Below are 26,983 nucleotides of genomic sequence, written 5' to 3'. Positions count from 1 at the left end.
GTCGGGACAAGTCACCACCCTCCACCTTCAAATGACTCTATATTTGGCCTCGGATGTCTGATTTGGACAAAACAAAAGGTGATTCTTAATTTCTCAAACCTCCTAAATCCAATGGTGAACTCAGATGTGACCCAACAAACTCCAATAATAACCTTCAATAGAAAGCTCCAAAATGCAAAACCCCAAATTTCACTCAATTAACAAACCAATGACACTCTAATGGTTTTGATACCATGTGAGATTTGATCTAGAGGCAATGGAAATCACAAATAAGAGAGAACAAAATGTATGATAGGAATAAACTGTATTCTATCAAGATGAAAATATTGATCAACTGGATCATCAATCTTTGTTACATACAATGTAAATGAGCATGCTTATATAGGCAAGGCTATATGGATATGTGAGCACATAAACATGACATGTGGCTCAATAAGAAACAAGGGTAGGTAGGAAATAAATGTGGTAGGTAGGAGAAACAATAAAATATTCCACATGAGGTGGATCACCCACCGAAGGTGGAATTATCACTCCACAATAAGTGGATATGATAGAGTAGTAACAAGATCAACATCATAAAAGGTGGAATTTCTCCTACACACACTATCCCAATGTGGTACAAACACCCAAGTGTCTCATACCCAAACTACTATGAAATGCATGATCCTAAGTAAACTTACGTAGAGTGTAATAATATCCAAGATGAATAATTATTTACACCAACACCTTTCTATCACTGTTAGGACAATTTGCAGCAATGTGTCCAATCTTATTGTAGGAAAAACACTTCATGGGTAATTTACCTTTATACTTATCGGTGCCTCTAGGAAATATTTTAGCCAATAGTGCCTCAAGTTCCATCAGATGATCTTCATTATCATCCTCACCTTTGCTACCGCCATGACTAGACATGCAGTCATGATTATGACAAATATCCTTTCCTTTTCTAACAGATGTACTGGTTATAGAAGCTTTAAAAGAAGATTCAAATGGTTTTGAAACACTATTATCAAAGTCGTTTTACTCAAACACAATCAATTTTCCAATAAGAGAATCAACAGTGACTTTATCTTTATAAATAGATCTCGGTTCTTGAATTGCAGAAACTCTAATAGCATATTGTGGTAGGAGAGTTCTAAGCATTTTACTAACAACAATATCATCATCAATCTTACCTCCAACACTCCTAATATCACCTACAACTTCTTTAATCCTTTGACCATATTGTGCAATGTTCTCACCATCAACCATTTTCATGTCATCAAATTGGCCTCTTAAACTTTCTTCTTTTTCTCTTTGAACATGTTCATCTCCACCATAAATCAATTCTAATTTCTCCCATACCTCAAATGCAGTTTCTAATCCATGAACATCTATATACTCAGAATCATATAAATTATTTACAATTGCTTCCAAGGCTTAAATGTTTTCTTGTTGTTCTTTAAGCTCATCTGGTGTCAAGGGACTGGTAGTATGAGCAACATACTTGTTTACCACATTATTCCAATACTGAGCACCCAATTCTTTAATGTATATCTTCATTCGCTCTTTCCATATCCGGTAGTTGTCCTTGGTAAACTTGGGACCCTCCTTCATCATCTTTTCTTCAAGATCTTTCCCTCAAGCTGTTAAGCTTATAGAGGACCAATGCTCTGATAACAATTGTTAATCTTAGAGGATCTGGTTAATACTTAGAGGGGGGGTGAATCAATATTAACAACAATTTCAAACTTAAAACTTTAACTCATAAAAATTCACCAAATCAACCATAAACTAGTAATAAACTCTTTACCATTACCAGTAATCACTGATAACCAACTGTTAAACCACTTTATCAGAATTGTTCATTAAGTGTTCATCAAAATGCATAAACTAAAAGTAAAACATAAAAACATTCACTATATGAACACCATATTTTTCATGTGGAAACCCAAATAGGTAAAAACCATGGTGGGAATTGGTACCCACACAAATTATGCACTGTTTCAAAATGTGCCTTGTTAGGATCCTAGCCTGGTTAGAAGCTTACAAAGATGCCCTGTTAGGAGAAGATCCTATTAGGAGTCACCCGGTTAAGGGATTTAGATGATGATCCCTATTAGGAGCTTTGACCTGTTAGGAGTCACCCGGTTAAGGGATTTAGATGATGATCCCTATTAAGAGCTTTGACCTATTAGGATCAACCTTGCAAGAGGATTTAACACTTAGATGTTGAGCTACCCAATTAAGGGATTTACAATGAAAGGTCTACTAGGACCTACCCGATTAAGGGATTTTCTTGTTTTAATTGTTAGAGAACAATAGTGAATGATCTAGGTATAACACTTAACTACTTGCTTGATCAGATCCAATTCTTGCTCCAAATCCACTACACTGACAGATCTCATACTCTGGTTCAGCTTCACTCTTTTCTTAAAAACCACCGACACAACAAACATCAACTATACTAACCTAAATAACCTTCACAACTTAGTCGATTACAAAACCCTACTTACGACATAGATCATCATAGATCTTTTACAACTCATTACAGATCATCATATGGATCATTAAAATCAATTACAATTGTTGAATGATCACTGTATCTTGATCTGATACAAAGTCAAACCCTTAGAACACTTTGCTAAGTACTTTGCATATTCCCAATAAATTCTCTCTCCAAACACGACAAAACATCATTCAAACACTTCATGCGGGTTGTGCCACATCACCTTCAGCATTTGAAATTGATGTAGATCACCGCCAAACCAAAAATCATTACCGGTTAAGAGAATTCTTTGTTGGTCCTTAAACCATAGCAAAAGTACAACAAAAATCATAAACATGATAACTATAACATGATGCGGTTCCGTTCAAATACATATTACAATGATAAAAACTCACATTCCAAACCCCAACATTTCAATCATCACTAATCGCTAGATCTAATCAAAACATTTCCTCGTTTACCGGTTAAGGTCCTAATTTTCCTAGTTCACTGTCTTCAATACCGATAAGGCATTTCCAGTAGACCAAAAATATTTAGATGACACAATACAACATAGTAAACATCAATTGTCATCAATGACAACACAAATAGCTAATCAAAAGTCATCCAATCATGCAATCTCAATCTCTTCATCACAAGGGACAAATATGCAAAGGAGAAGGGAGATAGAGGGGAAGAGAGAGGGAGAGAACTAGAGAAGGGACAAATAGATAGGTGAGAGAACAATATGTGGAAAGAGAGATGAGAGACCTAGATGACAAGAGAGAGGATTGAGATAGATAGAGGGGGATAGAGAGAGGTGAGTAATGAGACATGATGTAGAGGTATATATGTGGAGAGGAAGGAAGTGAGAAACCTAGAGAGAGAGAGAGAGAATAGCAAAGTGGGGGAGCAAGATATATATGGGGGTATGTATGGATGGGGAGATAGATAGGGGGAAGAAAGGGAGGGATATAACTAGAGAAGGGAGGGAGATAGAAGAGGAGAGATAAAAGAAAAAAGAGAGGAGTAAGAGGGGATGGATGGAGAGGTAGACATGGAGGGAGTGAGAGACCTATGGAAGGAGGAGATAAAGAGTTTAAGGGAGGAAGAGATGAGGAGGATTTCATAAAGGGATAGGATTAAGGGGGAGGGAGTGAGAGGTAGAGAGGGAGGGAGAGAACTATAGAGGTGACATATAGATAGGTGATAGACCTAGATGGCAAGAGAGGAGTGAGATAGATAGATGGGGATAAAGAGAGTTGGGTAAAAACACCTATATGCAAAGGTAGATAGGTGGAGAGGAAGGGAGGGAGAAACCTAGAGAGGGGAGAGAGGGTGGAATGGAGAGGTGATGACTTGGACAATGGAGATAGAGAATAAGAGAAGAAGAGAGAAGACGAGAGAGTGGGGGACTGAGATAGAGAGGGAGAGGGGAAGAAAGGAAGGGAGAGACCTAGAGAGGGGAGGGAGGGAGAATAGAAGAGATAGAAGAACAAAGAGATGAGTAAGAGGGGATGGATGGAGATGTATACATGTAGGGAGTGATAATCCTAGCGAATGAGGAGATAGATAGGTTTGGAGAGAGAGGGAGAAGAGAGGGAGAGAGTTCATAAATGGATAGGGGTAAGAGGAAGGGAGAGAAAGGTGGAGAGGGAGGGAGATAATTATAGGGTGGACAATTAGATAGGTGATAAACCTAGAGGGAGAGAGAGAGAGGTGGGTAGTAATATAGGGAGGGAGAGGTAGTGAGGTGAATAGAGAGTGAGGGAGAGCCCTAGATAAGGGGAGAGAGAGGATAGAAGGTATAGGTAGTGACCAAGATAAAAGAGAGGGAGAGGAGAGAAACAATAAGAGAGTGAGAGAGAATAGAGAGGGAGGGAGTCAAGGATAAAAATGGGGGTAAGGAAGGAATGAAAGGTAGAGAAGGTGGGATATACCTGGAGAGGGGAGAGATAAATGAGAGAGACAAGAGAGGGAGAGAGAGAGAGATCTAGATTTTGGGGAAGATAAAGAGAGTGAGATACAAAGCTAAATAATGCTAATAGGAGCATGCTAATTACTGAAATTTGACTAAGTCTAAGATTTTATATGATCCTCTAAAAACTAGAATCTACATTATAACTCCTATATAGTTGAAACCACTCTCAAATATTCTACCAATATAGACATGAAATATAACTTAAAGTATAAGAAAGATCAATATCTTTTTTCTTTCTTATACTTAAATGTTATATTTCATGTATATATTCTCCTTCGGGGGTGGGTATAACTTGTGCCCAAATTGGAAAATTTGCACATTCACAAAACCTCCAAATTTGGCAATGAAAAACATTTGGCGCATGCCAAATTTTGTGCTCGCCAAATGCAAAAAATTGACTTTTCACATTTGGCGCTCACTAAATGGTTTGCATTGGAAACCACCAGCTCTTTGTGTCGGATTGTACTTGGCATCTAACCCAAAGTGTTGGATGACCATTTCAAGCTTAAGACATGTTTTTTATCAAAAGATTAAAAAATTTCACATATTTTTGGTCGTGCTCTCCATCATGTTTGCACGTGTTTCAATGAAACTAAAAAAAATACCATAGCGACCTTAAGCTCTCTCTTAGCTATCCAAGCATGTAATTTTTTTCACATTTTGATTTTGTTAAGACTTCCACCTCTAATTTCTTTTGTTAGTGTGTCTGTTTTTGCTCAAAAACCCAACATGCACTATTTTGGGTATTTTACACATTCATTGGATTTTGAAGAAACTTACATTTTTAGAAACTAGACTCCATTCTACACAAAAAAAAAAAAAATTAAATGATTTTTTATTAGTTTTCAATGATTTTAGGGGGGAGCACACTCAAATTTCTATTTTTGGGGATGTGTCCACTTTAAAAATTAGTAAAAACTCATATACTCATTTAAAAATTAGCTGAAAAACCCGACATAAACTAGAAGGTGTTAGCTAATTTCTCATTGAAACAATTTTAAAAATTCAAAAATAAAGTTAACATTTTAGTGGGCCCCCTTTTTGAAGCTCTTAATCTTCACCATTTTCAAAACAAATTAGTAGTTTAGAAAGTAGACTTGAAGCACTCTGACTCTTATTCTTGTTGCATCTACAAATTTGGAGTGTAACTATGTTCAGTTTATCGTTGAGTTCAAACTTTGATGAATTTAGGAAAAAAGTGGCATCTTAAGACCCCCTTTTGATACCACAAATTGGTGCACATAATCTAATATGTGAAAAGGCTAAATTAATTTTAGATGTTTACATTTTGCCCCTCTTTTACACGGCAACAAAATTGGCAACGGGTAAAAGACAAAGCAAAGATGCAAGAATTTAATAGAAAAAATTAAAATTTTGTGAGAAAATGCTCGAAAGAGATGAAAACAGAAGGAAACGATGAAGAGAATGTGATGAAGAGGACAAGAGGAAAAAGGTATGGAGAACGACATAACAGAGGCAAAAGAAGGGCGAAAGAAGTGCGAAAGAAGTGTTTATATAGGCCACACGAGGCCCATAGAAGGGTCATTTCCACACTCACAAGTCAACAAGTAGTAAAGAGCCCAGATAAAAGGAGCAAAGATGGTGCGGATTCCTAATCACAAGAAATGCATCGAGAGAGTTCGGCTCTTCCAATGACCACCCGAGTATGGGCCATTGGTACGTACCCCTACTTTGGCTTTGTGATTTTAGTAAAATAGCATTAAATAGGGGTATTTAATGAGGGGGAAAGGGAAGCGGAGGCATAGATCACTTGATCAACACCTGTGCTGTGCCAGGGGATCGACGCTTGTGCCTGGGGATCGACGTCTACGTGGGCGATACCTGCCTATGCAAGGGATGCATTGCTTACGCAAGTGTCGATCAGGCGATCAACGTCGATGACGATAGGGAAGAAAAAAAAGGGTGGCTTGAGGATCGTCGTCTGTGCTTTGCAGAACAATGCCTAGGGTGCGATATTGGTGTCTCTGCAAGGAGAAATGTTGTCTCCATCCCAAGGGCAAGGGGGAGAAATAAAATGATCGAAAAGAGATTGCAAGGGCTTCTGAAGGATAAGTATTTCATAAAAAAAAAGTTTCTTTTAAAGAAATACAAAATGTTTTTATTTTATATATATGATTAAATATTTAATTATTGAAAACTTCAATAAAAGAAAAATAATTTTATGATGTGAACATAAGAAAGAGTCAAAGACTGGATATTAGAAATTATGTATATAACTCATATTATAAACTTTATATATATAAAAAATACTATTATATTAAATTATTAAAATATAACTCAATAAATTATTTGCACTTGGTTTTATATAGTTTCGTTGACATTACTATTTTTCGATCCAATATGAACGTTAAAAGATGTTTGCATTATATTCTGAAAAATATTGCTCGTCTCTACCATTTTTGGACGCGTTCCTTCACAAAGAAAAGCCACCAAACATGTGGGACTAAGTTTGACGTGGTCTATCAAGGATGCAGTCTGACTCCTCATGTGTGGGAATACACTCACACCGTTGGATGCGGAGTAGTCTATTATGAGCAATCAAAATGGAAAGTCCTCGAAGGCAGGTGAACCAATCAGATTTTAAAAATAATAATGGGTTCTTTGAAAAAGCAAAAATGCCCTGCTATAAAATAACACAGCTTTGAATTGTTCTCTGGTCTTTCTCATTCAGTTGCCATATTGTTTGGACTACAACTACTAAACGTCGAGACTTGGCAAGAGGCTATAAGGCATTTATTTTGCTGGTCTAAGCCTCATTAATTGCAGAGTGTTCTGTTTCTTCAATCTTAACCAGTAATACTATCGAACTGTAACTATTTCTGGCATACCTTAAGTTCAAAGAGGATATGAGGACTAGATATCTTGGTGGGTTATGTTTGATTATTCTTTGCATGGGTTCCCTGTGCTTTGGAGTTACAGGGGTGACAAACACCAACGATGGTCAGCTCTCTGAAAATTCATCATTTTCTTTGTGATCTTCTGATAAAAGCTGCACAGACTTATTATTTGGGTGTTGTGATTTACATACAGTTTCTTCCCTGAATCTCATAAGATTGCTGTGGGAAAATACGGAGCCACCAAGCTGGATTAGTGGCACAGATCCTTGTGACTCTCAGTGGGATGGAGTGACCTGCACAGATGGTCGCATAACCTCACTGTAAGATTCCACTACTCTTTACATAAGATCACCATTACTCTTTACATAAGATTCCTGAGCCATTAAGATCTCCATTACTTTTTGCATAAGAACTCTGTAAGCTTATTGTTTGTTTTTTGGTGTTCTGTTTTGTAAATGAAATTTTTCCCCACACAAGAAAAATAGAGAAACGTTGAAGGCTATGAGATGAAACTTAATAATCCACCTGAATTGGCTCTAATTTGAAATTTGCTTTTTTAAGCACCAAAACTTGCAAATATGTTCAATTTTTGAAAAATCTTGCTGATATCAATTTGGGTGTTTAATTATTCTAAATCTCTTCATGTTGAAATTCTCATTTTTTCAGATGTATTCATGATCAATTTGCAAAACATTTTATATTTAACCTCACAAAGTAGATGTTTCTCTATAAGATTCAGTATGGATTGTGGAAAATTGATATCATTAATCTAAAAATTATGTTAAATGTTAAGTTTTAATGAAAAGCGTATCTTCCAGTTTATCATATTTTAATTGTTTTGCTAAATCCCATAAAACTTGCTGATATATAAAGTTCTTGTACAGAATATTATCAAGTGTGGGGCTGAAGGGATCTCTCTCAAATCAAATCGGTTCTCTGAGTGCACTTCAAACTTTGTAAGCACCATATACTATACTAAATAGAATGAATACTGCAAATAACAGTTGTACAGAAGATGATATTTTCACAATCTATAATAGTTTTTAGATAATTTGCTGAATAAAATTATGTTAAATTATTTAAGAATTTGACATTTCAGATTATATTATAATCCATCATAAAGATTTGATAATTATGTTGCTGATAGATTACATAATATGATTCAAAATTTCAAAAAAATTATATAGATATAAGACAAAAAAATCTTAAAAAATAAGAATTGTAATGATTAGAACAGAGATCTGTACTTTTATTGGTTTTTACACTTTTGTCAATGTGAACATTTCAGGGATTTGTCCTACAACACAGAATTGACCGGAAGGCTACCAGGTAGTATAGGAAACTTGGTCTCCTTGAAAATTCTGTAAGTTTTGCTTTTGCATAAAGCACAACACCCTAAAATGTTCAAAGCATATTTACCATCTTATATTTTTTTCACAACAATGTTTGATTGCAGAATTCTATTTTTGATAACTAGTAAATTTCTATCACTCACAGGATGATGATCGGGTGCAATTTCATTGGACAAATACCAAGTGCATTGGGGAACCTGACTAATCTTAGTTTTTTGTAAGATTATATGTAACTTTTCCGTATGTGTTTATTAAGAGACACTTTGGCAATGGAATTTAGGAAACATAGACAGAAATATGAAGGTTTACTGATATATTTGTTTTTGACAGGGCTTTGAATTCGAATAAATTCACAGGTCCGATTCCTGCAACTCTGGGTAAGTTGACCAATCTGGAATGGCTTGATCTTGCTGACAATCAACTTGCTGGGAGTCTTCCAGTCTCCAATTCTACGCAATCTGGATTAGACAAACTTGTTAATGCAAATCACTTGTAAGTAAAAAGATACAACATTTTTTTTTCGTATGAGTTTTGATGTCATAGGAATGAACTATTAAAAGTGTTTGTTTTTTCGGTTTTTGTAGCCATTTCAATCTAAACAATCTCTCAGGCACCATTCCGCCTGTACTCTTCAGCGGGAATATGAATCTGCTTCATGTGTGAGTGAAATACATTATTCCACATATGTCATGGCCTTCAGCATGTGATATAGATATTGACTGTGTTAAGTACTGTTTATTATCATCTACAGACTATTTGACAGTAATGAGTTTGAAGGACAAATCCCCTCTACTTTGGGACTTGTAACCAGTTTGACTGTCTTGTGAGTATTGACAATCTAACTTCATGATTTTTCTTCCTATGCCATGTTTATGGTATTCCTAACTGATTCACAGACCAGAAATTTATGGATGCCCGCCTAATTTGTATTTTTTGGGTGATATTGTTGGGAAACAGGAGGCTTGACAGAAACCAGATAACAGGTTCAATTCCGTCCAACATCAGCAACCTAGTAAGCCTCGAAGAACTGTAAGAAACATTTCCTTCATTCACTTCTTCATGGATTGTGACTGAATTTGTTCTAGTAAAGGAATATTTCATAAATTTATGAGAAGAAGATCATCTCTAGATGGGGTTGGATCCTTGTCTTAATGTATTAATTGGAAAAAACACTAAAATGAATGGTTTTGTGCTGTTTTAGGAATCTATCAAATAATAGACTAAATGGTACCATACCAGATTTATCTACACTAACTGGACTCGGATACATGTAAGTGGACGATGCAATTAAGACATTTGCGTTTAATAAGTTATTTTACTATCGCAACATCTCTAATTCATTTGAATTGTCAGAGACTTGAGCAACAATTCCTTCAATTCAGCCACAGTTCCTTCTTGGCTAACCAACACACAAAAGTTGACCACCATGTAAGTTATTCAAAACTCTAATTTCATTTGGGTTAGAAGCGAAAATCTAGATGAATTGTCTAATAATTTTCTTGGCTGTTTCAGAGTCATGGATAATTGCAGCATAGCTGGACAAATTTCCTCAACAATTTTTAGTCTGCCAGCACTTGAAACAGTACGAATGAAAAGCAACCGGTTGAATGGAACAGTAACAATTAGCGCCACTAATTCGAATCAAGTGCGATGGATAGACCTTAGAAATAACAGTATAGCTCAAGCAGTTGTCCAAGACAATACTACTACTTTATGGTGAGTGGCATTTTGATCATCATCCTCCCACTTCATTGTTTCAATTGGAAGACAAGGAAAGTTTAACTTGGTTTCACATGACGAAAAAACAAGTTTTGTGATACTGATTGTCTCTATGTAAAATTTACAGGATTGCAGGAAACCCAGCTTGTAACTCAGGATCTAGTCTTTCAAGCTCTGAATCATGTCAAAACATGGTGCAAGTGAAAAGCTATGAAACAGTTACGGCACAATGTGGGAACAAAAATTGCCCTGGAGAACTGAAGCACAATCCCAAGACATGCAAGTGCCAACAACCTTATAAGGGTCAAATGGTATTTAGGGCTCCCTCATTTTCAGATATTACAGATACACAGAGATTCAAAGGCTTGGAGAACGATCTTATAGCCAAATTGGGTGTAGATACAGTCTATCTCTGTTGCCTTAATTTTGATAGCACCCAGTATCTGATTGCAACAGTGCAGTTTTTTCCAGCGGATTCTAAGTTCTTTACTCGGTCAGAGGTTAATCAGATTGGTTTCAAACTAAGCAATCAAGTTTATAAACCTCCAACGGAATTCGGGCCCTATTTATTTATGGCAACTCCATACATCATCGGTATGAAAACCATTGAATTTTAAGCTGGGTCATAAATTCATAGGCTTTATTTATAATGGACCATAACAAGAGACTGTTAACAGTTAAGTGACCAAGTTGCTTGGTTGATTGATTGCAGGGTCTGAAGAATCTAGCAAAGGTATAAGTTCAGCTGTAATTGCTGGAATAGCTGTTGGAGCTGTTGTTTTGGCTCTTGCGGTCATTGTTGTAGGATTTTATGCACTGAGGCAAAGGAAAAGAGCAGAGAAGGCCATAGAAATACACAAACCCTTCGGTACAGTATTCTTCGTCATTGTTCTTAATCTTCTTCCATGAGCATCCCTTTGTTGAGATGGTTCACAATGCACATGCAATTAGTCCCAGTTTGATGTGTAATCGCTACTGAGAATTCTAAAGTGCTTTGGATTGAACCCTAAGCATGTCTAGCCCAACTTCAGAAAAGAATTACTGGCTTTCATCCTCAAGGGCTCCTTAAGAATCGTTTTTAAATTGCTGAACCAAGGAGGATTAACATTATTTGTGATTATACCTAACTGTATAATGGATTTGGTCAACTGGTCTCATATTCAATTTTTGCTTTAACTATTGCAGCCTCATGGGGAGCCAGTAGCATGGATGATGGAAACGCCCCTAAACTGAAAGGCGCCAGATGGTTTTCTTTTGCTGAATTAAAGGAGGCTACAAATAATTTCTCTGAAAGTAATGAAATTGGCTCGGGAGGATATGGAAGGGTATGTTGATGCACAGTTGTAATATCTGTGGGGGATTTTGACGAGTGTTTGATTATGGTTTGAAATATGTTTAAGGTATATGCTATGTTTTATCTAATTTTAGTGGAAAAAAGTCTGATTCCTGCAATTTTTGCAGGTATATAGGGCAGTGTTGCCAGAAGGTGAAATGGTAGCTATCAAAAGGGCCCAGGAGGGGTCATTACAAGGTGGAGCCGAGTTCAAAAATGAGATTGAGCTCCTGTCCCGGGTTCACCATAAAAACTTGGTGGGGCTGATTGGATTTTGCACTGAAAAGGGAGAACAGATGCTAGTGTACGAGTATATCCCCAATGGAACTCTTAGAGAAAATCTCATTGGTAAAATCTCACCCTCTTATCTATAATTACTTAAAATATAATAGTATAGAGTGTAATATGAAGACATGCACAAAAATCAAATGTACATAACAATCCTGCAATGGAGCATATCAAGGGGCTGCAGCAGAAGAGTAAAACTATGTATTTTACCATTAAAATAAAGCTGATAGACAATAAAACCATTGACCGAATTGACATTCTTGCATAAAATTGTAAATCTGCAAAACTGCTCTCAAGATTTACCACAAGGAGGTAGTTGTATAAACCTATTACCCAGCAGTTCCACAACCATTCCAAACATCCCCCACTGAAAAATATAGAAAAAATGTAGCCTTTCATTCTCCCGTCGTTGTATGGAATCTAATCAGACTCAGAGGTTAAATTTTCTCCATTTTTATCAGCACAGTTTCCCTCCAAATTATTGAACGGGGTTTGTGGGCAGCGTCCCCAAGTCGGGGTCAAGGGGCAGTGGTATTGAATTGCAAGGGATTGTTGGTTGTAATTAGTTCGATTTTATGGATAAGAATATTGGACTCTCTATTTGGTGGATGTACCCTGAGTTTGGGTGAACCACGTTAAAATTGTCTCCTCAATATTATTGTTTCTGTGTTTTTCATTCCTGTGTTTAATCTTTATTTACATATAATTGATATTTTCTGTATGCAATTCCTAACACCTGCCTTATCTATATTTTCAAGTTTCAACTTTGTAATCAATTGAAATAGTTGTCAGTAAACTCTCTGTGTAGTGAACCATCATTTTGTGGATTGATTGTAACTAAAATAAGGTGAACTGAATTACACATCCATATGCTCACACTTGTAACTCAATTTGCTTTTCTAGAAGGAATGCTCTGTATAACTCAGTAGTCAATACACAGGATGTCATGCTTAGCTACTATACAAGTGTACGGTTCTTATGAGGCTGTGCTAGATTATTAGAGCATCATAACAGCACTGCATTCTACTATACTCATTTTATATGTTGCTTTTATATTTTGAACAATGATATTTTGAGTTGAATCAATTTTCTAGATCAAGATTTTGATGTATGAGAAACTGTTCCACAGAAAAATGTATTTCAGATTTGTGTTTCTAGTCCAGATTTTTTCAGGACAGTGTTAAAATCCTTTCTTTCAATGGCAGGTGAACTTACACTGGACTGGGCGAGAAGGCTACAAATAGCACTGGGTTCTGCCAAGGGATTGAACTATCTACATGAGCTTGCCAATCCACCCATCATACACAGAGACATCAAGTCCACTAACATATTGCTGGATGAGTATCTGAATGCCAAAGTTGCAGATTTTGGTCTGTCCAAGTTGGTTGCTGATGGAGGTGTAAATGCTGGAGGCAAAAGCCACGTGTCAACTCAAGTCAAAGGAACACTGGTACCTATGCCTTCAAATTATGAATTAATCATTCATTAGTCATTAAAGAAAATGGAAAGAAAAAAGAAATGTGGCAATTTCTTCAAATGATTAGAGTAGATCAAATGGGCCTGAAAAAGTAGAACTATCTTGGGAGGAATATAAAAAAGAAAAGTTGAATAATAAAAGATTTTTTTATAGATAGAGAATTTATATTCTTGAAAGAGAGGTGACAAGTTCTAAAGGTAGGATATATATATGCCTTGTATTTGAAGAACAGTTAGATGCCTCCTGCATACTAAGAATGCAATACAGAGAGTTTCATTTACTGCAAATCATCTGTAGACTCAAAAATAGATCACCTAATACGATAGACTATAAAACACAATTAATTAATTAATTACCTAAAATGTGATTAAAATTAAGTGAACATACAGTACATCTTTCATAATCTTAAAAGAAATTGATCAATAGAGCTATGGAAGTATAAGAGTAAACAGGACAAGCACTCAACTCTGTACCAGGGATCATAAAACAAAAAAGAAATGTAGAAAATGTTTACCTACCAAAATTGCATCAGTCACTACCAATTTGAAGACTATCACTGACTCATGGTATTCTTATATGTGGTACAGGGATACTTGGATCCAGAATACTACATGACCCAGCAGCTCAGTGAGAAAAGCGATGTGTACAGTTTTGGTATTGTTTTGCTGGAGCTGATTACAGCGCGACTCCCCATTGAAGGAGGGAAATACATAGTTCGACTGGTGAAGGAGGCCTTGGACAGTGGAGGTATAGCATGGTTGCAAGAGGATTTAATGGACCCTGCATTAAAACAGGACAACCTTACAGGGTTTGGGGAGTTCTTAGGTTTAGCCTTGAGCTGCGTTAAGGAATTGGGTGCCGAAAGACCCAGCATGAGAGGAGCAGTGAAGGAACTGGAGTCCATTGTAGAAATGCAAGGTCCATATAGCTCCGTTAAAGACAGTCCAGAAAGCGACCCTATTGTTGTAAAAGGGACTCGGAAGTTGTATGATGAAGATGATGAAGAAATTTCCATGGTTTTACCTGGGCAAGGGAAAGACAATCATAGAAACTTGTTTGAATATAGTGGAGCTTATCAGGTGTCCGGCACCATAGAACCCAAGTAGCTTGTGGTTCTTAGGGCTCTTGGGGCTGTTGTATAGTATAATTTATTTTTATTGTTTTTGAAAAGTGTGTATTGATTTTTTCTACTCGGATGTTACCAAATTGAATACAATAGATGTTGTCTCGGATTGAAATTGCTGAGAGTTGTGTGAGCTTACAAATGAAACGAGGATTGAAATGATTTTTAGTTTGAATTTGAGTTTCCCACTCGCTAATGATAAAATATATGATAATGAGTCGTCTGCTAATGTTTTAGGGTTAAAAAGCTCAGAAAGATTTATCCTCGAGATTACATCACGGTTGGTATTACTGCTATGATAGTTGCTTAAAAGCATGATTTCCATCGACCAGACAATCTTAATAAAATCAAGATTGTTATAAAAATCATTTTTAACAGTTTTCCAAAGTTACCCCGAGTTTTCGGGACGGGGACGGCAGGGGACGGCGGGACACGAGACGGCAAATTTTTTTGCCAAATTTGGGGATGGCGGGGGATGGCAAAAGGGACGGCTATATAAAATATAAGAAAAATTTAAAATTTATAGGAAAATTTCAAAATTCTAAATGTTCATATGAAAACATGGATAAAGCATTCATACATACATTATATTCATATGAAAACAATAAAACATGGATATAGCATGTGTATGATACTATGAAAAGTTGAAAACATTTTAAAATGTAAATTCTGAACATACAACATTGTTAATACTCAATACACAATATGCAATTATGCATTCATAAATCAGAATTTCAATTCATTCACATTGTCAATATGCATATCAATAGACTCGAAGGTTAAATTTTCCCTACTTCGATCGACGCAGTTTCCCCCCATATTTTTCAACGGGGGTTTCGGGGCAGTGCCCCCAAGGCGGGGTCAAGGGGCATCGCCCCTTGCGCGCTCCCTGTCGCGATACAGGGCGGGGTCGAGGGGCAACGCCCCGCAAGACCCAAAAAACTTATACTTTAATAAAGGCATTGGGTGTTATTTTTCTATTGACTCACCGAGTTTGGCGATTTTCTAATCTCTGTGTCAAAATGCCCAAAGGCTACACTGCTGCCATATAGTTTCAATTTTATGTCACATAATTTCTTCATATGATGTCTTTGTCTTTCCGTTTCAGCCTCTCATTTCTCCAGTGTTCCTCACTTGTTCCTTACTGTCATTAATACCGGTTGTCCTAAATAGAATCATTTTAAGTATATATGTAAACATGGACGGATTGGGGACGTCCCAGCCGTCCCCGGGACGTACGGACGTCCCCCAAAGCTAGGGCAGGAGTCCCCCCATTTCGAGGACGTCCCCTCAAAAAACAGGGCAATTTGGGGACGGGGAAACGTCCCCTGGCCGTCCCCAAGTCCTCGAAACATCCCCAAGACGGGGACAGGGGTTTTCAGGTCAAGGCCGCGTCCCCCGGTAACTCTGCAGTTTTCTATTTAAAAAAATTTGTGTCATTGAACTATTCTGCCTGATACTTGAGTAAAACATGAATATATAAAATAATTCAATATTGCAACAGCTTTTCTTAAAACAAGTTAAATTCACTATTTTCTTTATGAAAACTTTCCTATTACTTGGAGAAAGTCTAGCAGCCACGATCCACCTCTTGCTCCAACCAGTCACCCTATATTTCTTATTACTTAACAACTTTACTACTCAACTGTAGATTATTTTGTCTCAAGTATTTATTCAAGACTTAATCTTACATATTCTTTGATATATGACTTTTTCTGGATTATTTTGTCTCGAGTATTTATTCAAGACTTAATCTTACATATTCTTTGATATATGACTTTTTCTACCATTTTTTTTAAACAGTGAAATATAATTTTTTATCTAAAATAATATTATAATACATCAAATATATAGTAGTAGATATGATTTGAAATCAAGATCTATTAAAATGAAAATAGATCTTTTTATAATCCAGAATATTATTTTTACACCTGGATCACACATGTTTACATTTGAAGACTTGCCTACTGAATAAGCCATTGACCAGCTGGTATATAATACATAAAAATATTTTCTAAATCAACTTTTGTGAAAATGAAAATAGATCAATTTATAATCCACCATATGATCATTAACATTCAGATCACATAACTAGATCTGAAGACGTATTGGGTAAGTCATTGACCAACTGATATGTTAATGATCACACATGTCTAGATTCTGAGACTTTCGTGCTGGGTATGTCTTTGACCAACTAGTTCCACTCAATAAAACAATCTCTGTATCATCAATTCAACTCTGTGGCTCTACTCCCTTTTGTGGGCTGTCTACCAGTTTTATGCAGAATACCCAAATGGATTCCAATATGTCAAGGGGCAAACGGTTGTGTCCAGCAAATTATTTCAAGGATGGTAGCGAAATTGCAATGGACTGGATTATGAAGAAGGGTAGCGACCCACAAAATAAGTTCAGTTACAGAGATTTCAAGGCAGCCACAAATCATTTCGCCAATGAGATCAGTAGAGAAGGATTCGGTTGTGTACACCAAGGAACCCTATATGGTGTAAGAGATATTATGACATACAAGAGTGTCATTAATAGAGACGTTAGAAAGTGGGTTAGCAATCTTGATTACAACATGAAAAATAATTGAGTGTAAGTCATATGGAATATTATAACATACAAGAGTCTCATCAATAGAGAGGTTAGAAAGTGGGTTAGCAATCTTGATTACAACGGGAGAAATAATTGAGTGTAAGTAATATGGAATATTATGACATACAAGAGTGTCATCAATAGAAAGGTTAGAAAGTGGGTTAGCAATCTTGATTACAACATGAGAAATAATTGAGTGTAAGTCATATGGAATTTTACTACGGTCTTTTCGTATCATAGAGCCCAACTAGCCTATGGTTCTTTGGGCATGTTGTAGAGAGTAATTTATTTCATTATTATTTTTATTTTTTTTCTAAAAAATGTGCATTGATTTTCTATATTTGGAAGCTATTAAATTGTACGTGTGAGCTTAGAAATGACTTCTTCGACTAAGGGGTATCCATTCCATCAAATTCATTGTGGGTATGATTCCGACTTCATCCATTTTCAAGATGTTGGAACCATGCACTTGACAAGACTTCATCCTTGGTGGGCTCATTAAGAACCATTCAACTTCATCAACAGATCAAGGGCTCATTGACACTCCTATTTTTATTGATAGAATTATGAAAGGCATCTTGTTATGGATAATGATGAACAAAGGAACAAAAGGAATCAAGGGTGTTCAAAACATGGATAAGTTTGTATACTTTTGAGAAGGAGTTGGTGTCAAATTATTTTTTATTCCAACATGGATAGGTAATAAACCTATTTATGGGTGGTCACTAACACCTAGTTAAGTTGTTTGATACAATAAAGTTTATGGGGGGTGTTTAAAATATAAACTATATTTAATCATACTATGTCTCATACAAGAGACACATCTATCAACATATGTTATCTATTTAAAGATCTTTGAATCGTGAAGTTTAGCAATTGTGCAAATCTATCAAGCTCTCAAATTTCAACAAAAAAGATCATAAAGATTTACTCTCAAAATTACATGATGGTTGGTGCCATTGTTATGCTAGTTTCTTAAAAGCATTATTTTCATTGACCAAACCACCTAAGAGCTTCTCTAATGTTTAGAAAAAATGAGTATGTATGATTGGCTTTTAATGTTGATTCAATAAAATAATATGAATACCTTAAGTATGTTTATCTAAAGACTATCATATTAATAAATTTTAAAAAATTTAATCAGATTTATTCAACATTTTTACATCCTAAATTTCTACAAAATGTTTTTATTTTGTTGAAGTATTCCCCACAACATTTGAGTAAAACATGAACATTCATGTATAAGAAAAGAAGGGTCCAAAAATAGTTATCCATGCATTTAATGTGATGGATGACCTCACACTTCTCTTTAATCCACTTAAATGTATGAATGGGCCAAATTCAATTAAATGAACATCTCCAAATAACAAGTGAAAAGATGAAAAAATAAATGAAACATGTCAAAGAGAGGTGAAACAAAGCACACTTTTTTCTTCATGGAATATAGTTGTGACAATATATAAGATTTTAATCAATAATTGTTAGAATTGTTAACATTAATCTTGTAATCTTATACCAATGTATCTTAACTTTAATATTTTAATACACAATTATTGTGTCATCTGACTCCAATAATCATGAAAGAGGAACTTGGACGTCCCACACGAGGACAAATGTTCTTGTAATCAAATATTATTTCTAGGTGCTTGGAATATTCTTTGGAAGGTGGTATTGAGTGAGGAAGCTTAACTTGGTTGCTGACAAAACCTTTGAACACGTGGCATGAAATGTAAGAGAATCTCACTATCTATAGTAGTTTAAAAAGAATCTATGATATTGAAAGAGGTGTAAAAAATTATTTTCGACTATTTGTAAGAAGTGGGTAGCCTTTTGGGCATATAAGGAGTTGTTATTTTGTCTTCTAGTGGCTTTGTGTCCTCTATTGAAGTTAGAGGTCCAAGTTCATAAGAAGAACCTTAAAGTTTCTAGAACAATGCTTATAACTATTGGACACATGTCATGGGTATCTTTTGCATGCAAACTACTTGGGTCATGGTTTGAGTCAATTGTATTGGAAACCATTTATGGTTTCTTGTATTACTTTTGGCTATAAATTGGAGCTTGGAGTAGAAGAAAGAATAAGTTATTTTCTAGTTGGTAAAAGTAACGAAGTACTATAGAAATTTAGAGGGAGAAGTTGTATTGGTTTAAGTCTTTATGAAGTATTAATACAAGGTTTGGATATGTTTGGTAATGCAACTTGTACAATTGTAAGCTAATACACTTACAAGTAACTTGCTCACCTATATGTGCTTCTTGATGATCAAGTTGATGCAAGTTGTATGATTTTCAATGTTCCACCTGCCCTCCTAATTACGTTCAATCTACTCCTTGAGGGCATTAGCATAGACATGTGTAGTCATAATTCATATGGGCGTGATTCTAACGATTCACATGTTTCTTAACCACCTCAACACAAAGTCCAAGGTAGCAATACTCATATTGATCCTAGCATTCTTTTCTCCCTTTAGTTTCTTTTTAGCCTCATGATAAAGGTATTCCTAGTTGGCTAGACAATAAGTTTATTTGTCTTGCTATAGATAATTCCGTCCTACCAAGTATGATACTAAGTCTTTTAATAGTGAACATGTTAACAAACAAGGTGCTCTTACAAATTGAAAATTGAATCAAAACCATGAAGATTTTTAATAGTTAAAACAAGCCTAATGACAATGATCCATCTCTTCCTCCTAATAATGACTCCATATTTCTTATCGCTTAATAACTCTAGTAAATATTATTTTATCTCTTCAAATATTATACTTAATCAACTATACTTTAAATATTTACTCAAGACTTTATCAGCTACATAAGCTTTGACTTTTCCTAGTTTTTTAAAGAATGTAATGCAATATTAAACTTTATATGAAACAATATCATATTACATTAAAGTTTATATTATTACTTTAAAATGCACATATCATATATGAAATAATAATATCATATTACATCAAAGTTTATTTTATTTTATTTTAAAATACTCATATCATATGGTAGTAGATATGGCTCCAAGTCAACGTTTATGATCATTAACATCCAGATCACACATGTCCAGATCTGGAGGCTTGCGTGCTAGTTTTATCATTGACCAACTGATTCCAATCAATAAACTAATCTCTGTATTATCAATAAATTAATCTCTGTACTATCAATTTAACTCTGTGACTCCACTCCCTTTTGTGTTCTGCACTATACCAAAAATGGCGTGCAAAATGTCATGGCATAAAAGGTTATGCCTAACAACTTACATCAAGGGTGGCAGCAAAATTGCAGTAGATTGGTTTATGAAGAAAAACAGCGGCATTCCAAATATGTTCAGCTACAAAGATCTGAAAGCCGCCACAAACAATTTCTCCACTGAGATCGGCAGAGGAGGATTCGGCTGCGTATACAGAGGAACTCTAAAAGACGGCACAAAAGTGGCCGTAAAACGCCTCCACAGCGCCGCCGGCGGCGCCGTCGACGAATTTGTTGCAGAAGTGACGGCGCTGGCCTCCCTCAACCATTCAAATCTGGTCCGCTTGCATGGCCTCTGCGCCGACAATTCTCGTTATCTGCTGGTCTACGAATTCATGCAAAATGGGTCCCTTCACGACTGGCTCTTCGATTCGAACAGAGAATCACTCGACTGGAAGACCCGCCATTCAATTGCGCTTCAGACTGCCCGTGGCCTCCAATATTTGCACCAGGATTCGAATTCTCGAGTACTTCATTTAGACATAAAGCCCCAAAACATCCTGCTTGATGAGAATTTCACTGCAAAGGTGGCAGATTTTGGGTTAGCCAGAGTTCTGAGTAAGGATCAAAGCCGGATTGTGACGGTTCATGTCAGAGGAACGCCTGGGTATATTGCCCCTGAATCTGTTTTGGATTACAAAATCACTGCTAAAAGTGACGTTTTTAGCTATGGAATGGTGCTTCTTGAGATTGTGAGCGGGCGAAGAGTTGTGGATAAGTCTGAGATCTGTGAGCAGTGGTATTTGCCTTCGATTGCGTTGGGAAAGATGAAAGAGGGGAAATTGGCAGATCTGTTTGATAGTCGAATTGGGTCGGTTTCTGCAGAGGCAGGGAAGGTTTTGGAGAGAATGATTAAGTTGGGTATCTGGTGTGCTCAGAGTAATTCGGCCTTAAGGCCGAGTATGAGTAGTGTGGTGCAGATTCTTGAGGGAAATGTTGAGCTTTTGGATCCGCCTGTTGATTTTGAGTTTTCGTTTGGTCCGATTTGTGAAGAGGGGGAGAGTTTCAAGATATGGGAGAAAACGTCTTCCATGGATCGAACACAGTGCTCCTCTTCTTCTTCTTCTTGCGTTATGCCTGCTGAGGATACAAGAACAGTGAAGTTTGAGCATGGAAGAGATTAAATCGACTGTATATATAGGTCAGTAAACGATTCCTGGTGGAGAAATTTTGATAGATTTTTAAAAAACCAGGGAAATGTTAAAAGCTGCTGGTTTTTTAACCAGAACTGTATTTCATCTTTATATTTGTGTTTTTTTTGTATGCTTTTATATGTTTTAAAGATTTTAATTGTTGCATAGACATGTATTTTTAGAAATTAATAAAAAAATAATGTGAAATCTATTTTATGACATACAAAATTTTAAATAAATAATTTTTTTATGGAGTCATTGAAGACTATTAATAGTTAGTAAGTTTAAATAACACATCCTAACATTTCTTTAACACTTTCTAACATCTTAGTATTTCCTAGATTACGGAGTGTGATGTGAAACGTTGATGCATGTGATCCAAAACGTTGATGGAAAAAAGAATACACACAATCAAATCGAGAAACGTTGATGTAAAAAAGAATACACACAATCAAATTCAAAAGCATTTAGAATTGTTTTAGGTAGTTCATTTTAAATCACCACTAGTTTTTTCAATAAGGCCCTACCTACTAGTGTAATTTCAGATGAACCACTTAAACATGTAATTTCAAATGAGCCACTTAAACATGTTAAAGCTTCAAATGTGTTGTTTAAGCCAAAATCCAAAGAACATGTAACTTATTATGATTCTTTTTTACACTCTTATTTATAAAACTTTGAAATCCTTCAATTATGTTTGATTTGGTTTTTAAGTACAAAACAATGGAAATAAAAATAATAACTAGATCTAAGGGTTTTTTAATAAAAAATCAAGGAAATGTTAAAAATTGTTAAACATATTTTAACATAATTGTATTTATAACTATATTTTTGTTTGTTGCTACTTGAATCATAATTTTCATATTTCTAATTGTTGCAACATGTTGTCTTTTTAGAGATTCATCATCAAATTTTGTGAAAACCTGGGTTGCATCAATTGTTTCTTATTTTATGACATAAAAAATTTGAAATGAATTATAGGTTTATTCAATCTTTTAATATTCTCAATTATGGGAAAATTCAAACAATGCACTCTATTCTTTGACTTGCTTAAGTGGCTCATTTGAAATCACACCAGTTTCTATAGTAAAGTCCACCAATTAGTGTGATTTTGGACGAGCCACCTAAACATGTCAAAGCTTAGAGTGTGTTGTTTAAGTCGAATCCCAAGAACAAATAGCTTATTGTTGTTGTTGTTGTTGTTGTTGTTGTCACTTTTATTTATAAAACATTACACATAATAGGATTCGCATTTGGTTTAATTTTAAATCAGAAATAATGGAAAGAAAGATAATAATTAGAGCTAAATGATTTTTGTCATAATCTAGTTTTTTGTCATATAATAAATCACTTTTGTTGTCATCAACGCTTTTGGTGCAATTTGGCCTTTCTTTTGTTCTAGTTAAAAAAAAATTATTTTTGTCAAGATTTAGTATCTCATACATTTTACAAGTTTTAGTGTTTGAATTATTTGATTATTTATTATTTTATATGTTTTAATGAAATGGGATATCTCTTTCTATGTATTTTCCATTATCCCATATATGATTTATGGTTATTTTGGCATTTACATATATGTAAATATATTTATAAAATAATATTTTGTCATAAAGGATGTGTAAGAGCACCTTTGACAAAGATATAGTTTAAGATATATTATGACATGTAAGAGCATGATTAAGAGGGAGGTTACAAAGTGGAGTAGGAGTCTTGACACACATATGATGTATGTTATGATACATTATAGGGTTTATTTATAAAGGAGATAAACTAGAAATAATGGAGAGTGTCATATGAATTTTTGTCATGATCTTTTTGGGCCCTGATTAAGCCCATGGTAATGTCTTATGGTACTTTCGAGCCTCTATGAGTCTATAGGTTAAAGTCTTGAGATGGAGACAATATGAGAGGAGTGTTTATAGGGTAATGTTGTTATATTTCTATCAAAGGAATAGGATGTTGATTTCTATTGGGCAAGGTCTTCATATTGTATTTTAATAGGTTTATTATTCTTGAATCATACAATTGTTCGATACTTTAGAGGCTAGGTTTCTCTTGAAAGTATTTTTCCAAGGTATAGATCCATGCCATTCTATTTTTTGTGGTTGATTTCGCTTCTATCTCTCTCATTTTTTTGTATAATGTTTACATGTTCAAATCTTTATAAAATTTATTTATCTTTGATTTCTACTATATTCTCCTTAAAGAGTTAATATGGAAATGTTCACAATGCTTAACATTTATGTTTAATTTGTTTTAATTACTAAGAGTTTTGTGAATATATTTTTTTAACATTTTGTATTAGATCAAAGATCTTTCACTAATTTTCATGTGCTAGCATGTCATTGCATGTGATGGATCCATGGTAATTTATCTCTTAGTGTTCCTTAATTGTTGATTTCTTACACTAGCAAGCTTGTGAGAATATGTTAGAAGAAATTGGTTATTTATTCATCCTTGTATGACTGGGATTTCATATTGGATCTAGTTTGTTATTTCAAGAAATAAAATGGCAAGTACTAGTGGAATGTTAGAGAGATTTAATAGAGTTGATCATGTGTATTAATGTTAGGTGGTTTTGACTTGGAGCTCTTGTTTGGTGGCATGGGATTACCCTTTAACATGGTGGTCATGTTTCTTTATCCTATGGTCATGTGTAGTGAAAGACTATCCTTGTTGGGTACCTATTTTTGATAACCTAATCATATCGAGGAAAACACTTGTTATGTTGACTATCATAATGAGTGCTTATTTTTGGGAAATTATTTGAAAATTATTAGAAATTTATAATAAATCTCTAATCCAATAGTAATATTGATTAGATTCAAGGGTTAGACCATTGCAATATGAAAATCTTATGATTTATGTAAATCTGAAAATTAAGTTGCCTTAGTATGAAAAACCAAAGAGATGTTCATCTTCTTTGTTATGAGAAAATCAATGACTTTAACATGCTTAATAAACCTATTCTATATTGACATAAAACACCAAATAAATGAATATTACTTTAACATGTAAGACAATAACAACAATGGATGACACAAATTAGCAACACATGAAAAACATCTCACAACAAAATGATTTACATGGACAAACCCTTACAGGGAAAAACTCCCAAGTATATCTTGTATTCAAATGAATGAGAGTAAAATGCATTCACTTCCATCACTCCTTTTGTGTCTTAAATATTATAGTGCACTTTGTTACTTCTCCAACTTGTAAAAAGTCATTCTTATTTACTAAGGTCTTAGGTACTAGTTTATAGAAGAGTTGGTACAAGAGAAAACAATTGTAATTTTTCAAAACAAGAGGCAAATATCACCTCCAAAATCATACACCCTCCCTTGTATACTACCAAAACTTATGGTAATAAATTAATCAATTTTCATATGGCCCTCACATGGGCACCTAACCCATAGCCAATCAAATCTATAACCACTTGAGTGATATGTAACTCATCTATGATAGCATAGGATACAAAATGGAATATGTAACATCATCCATACTTGGTTTCCAACTCATGATTCTTCATCTTTCCAAAGTGGATGCCTAATAATTATATTCCCCGTTTGTGTTTTGTAGTCGCTATCACATGTGTCCAACTCTTTGGAATATAATTACAATTTGTTGAATAAGAAATAAATATTAAATGTTTTGATTCTCATGTCCCCTGGAACACTTTCCAAGAAATGTGAAGACACATAACAATGACATACGAATACATGGTTAATGTTGCATAGCCTAACACTTATGTTGGGTTGATAGTTTCAACCCCTAGCTTCATGATTTTACTTGAAAGTTAACCTTTGGTTGCATGTGATGGTATGATGAAAGAATAAGGATCTGGTCAACTACTGAGAAGGGGGGTGAATCAGTAGATAGAAAATTGATATAAACTTTCACCAATCTCAGAATTAACCTCTCAAAGTAAACTTTAAACTGACAAGTTAAACCACTGAACTACAAATGCAATATCACTGTCAAGTTTAAACTAGTTGACAGTTATCACAGACTAACAGTAAAACAGCTTGAAACTCACAAACAACTAAATACTTTACTGACATAAGTAAAACTTCATTTCAGATTGTTGTCGGTTAACATAACATATCAAAGTGGATTAAGCAATTAGGGAATTCAACCATAGTAAACATAACCACAAAAACATTCACCACTTGACACAATATTTTTGATGTGGAAACCCGAATGGGAAAAACCACGGTGGGGATGAATGCCCAAAAGTATTTTGAACTCTTCTGAAGTTCACCCTGTTAGGAGCCAAGCCTGTTAAAGCTTTACAATAAGTCTTGTTAAAAATAGATCTTGTAGGGACCACTTGGTTAAGGGATTGACTATAATGTTGATGTAGAGGTAAGTGTGGTGGACTGAAAGATTCAAACCAATCAGGCATATAAGGGAAATACAAGGTTTCAAAGCCCTTCCCCAAACAAGATCAAATGGCATAAAAGACACAAAATGGATTTCAAACACCCCAAGGCACTCACCAATGGTTAAGACACTTCATGACACCTTACACAAAGAAATTGAATAGGTCTTGGTGGACTTTGAGACCTAAAACCCAAAGGAGCACTCAAACACCAAGAATTGCCAAAGAGGCCTAATTGCCCCTCTTGTAGCCCTATAGCGACCTTCTAGAGCAACTAACTCAAAACTTTTCCAAAGCACTGGAAAAAGTGTTTGGCTTTTTAGATACCCCTTTTTAATTTCTTCAACATATGTGAAACTTGATAGGGGTTGTTTTGGACCATGTCTCTGCTGCTACAACTTTTGGACTGCAAAATGGCATAAAAGTGGGTCATTTAACAAAGGAACACCCCTCAAATCCTAACCCCTGAACTCCATCTCTTGGAAAGTGGCAATATATGTTATAAAATGCTTAAATATGAGAGGAATTAGACTCAAACCACCTGCAACATAGAAAGCCCCAAATTTGAGCATGTAGACCCTAGGAAACTAGGGCTTGGTCAATGTCTGACCTCCAGGCACCTTACCATCAAATTTATGGACCCTACACCATCCCTAGGACCTGCCTAGATGGTTTCCTTCATAAAAAGGTACCTTCCTTAAGCTAGATTGGTCAAACCAATACCCTACCAAGCATCTTCATCATGCTTAACTCTGCAAATCTGCAACTTTCAAGGATGTCAACCCTGCAAAACCTCAAACCAATGGTTTTAAAAGGTAATATACATCTTCCCCAAGCCCCTTGCCAAGTTTGGGGTCAAGACATGCAATGAAATGAAAGAAATTACATTTACAAGCCTGCTGCTTACCCTAAATCTGGGTTTTAACCGGTTATAGAAAAATGCTTATAACTTATTCAAATGGACACAAAATCAATCAATCTTGGTATCAAAATGAAGCTAAGACATCATAGATAAACCTCCAATCAAGTTTGAACA

The 26,983-nt window shown here is 35.2% G+C and overlaps 2 protein-coding genes across 2 annotated transcripts; both read left to right on the top strand.

Moving 5' to 3' along the window:
• Positions 1 to 7,121: 7,121 nt before the first annotated feature.
• On the top strand, positions 7,122 to 14,701 carry LOC131047224 (leucine-rich repeat receptor protein kinase HPCA1). The gene is made up of 18 exons (XM_057981085.2): positions 7,122 to 7,409; positions 7,500 to 7,626; positions 8,191 to 8,262; positions 8,595 to 8,669; positions 8,804 to 8,875; positions 8,989 to 9,150; positions 9,243 to 9,317; positions 9,410 to 9,481; positions 9,616 to 9,687; positions 9,860 to 9,928; positions 10,012 to 10,086; positions 10,171 to 10,374; positions 10,505 to 10,971; positions 11,090 to 11,245; positions 11,563 to 11,702; positions 11,839 to 12,058; positions 13,204 to 13,448; positions 14,063 to 14,701. The coding sequence occupies exons 1-18, from the start codon at positions 7,316 to 7,318 to the stop codon at positions 14,579 to 14,581; spliced, it is 2,916 nt and encodes a 971-aa protein (XP_057837068.2). The 5' UTR covers positions 7,122 to 7,315; the 3' UTR covers positions 14,582 to 14,701.
• Positions 14,702 to 20,393: 5,692 nt separating this feature from the next.
• LOC131047217 (G-type lectin S-receptor-like serine/threonine-protein kinase SD2-5) lies at positions 20,394 to 21,554 on the top strand. Its single transcript, XM_057981078.2, has one exon. It carries the CDS (start codon positions 20,394 to 20,396, stop codon positions 21,552 to 21,554), a length of 1,161 nt encoding a protein of 386 aa, XP_057837061.2.
• The last annotated feature ends 5,429 nt before the right edge of the window (positions 21,555 to 26,983 follow it).

Source organism: Cryptomeria japonica, chromosome 7, assembly GCF_030272615.1.
Source record: "Cryptomeria japonica chromosome 7, Sugi_1.0, whole genome shotgun sequence".
NCBI lineage: Eukaryota > Viridiplantae > Streptophyta > Pinopsida > Cupressales > Cupressaceae > Cryptomeria > Cryptomeria japonica.
Note: the sequence above shows the minus strand (reverse complement) of the source record. Positions and strands in the feature narration are given on the sequence as shown.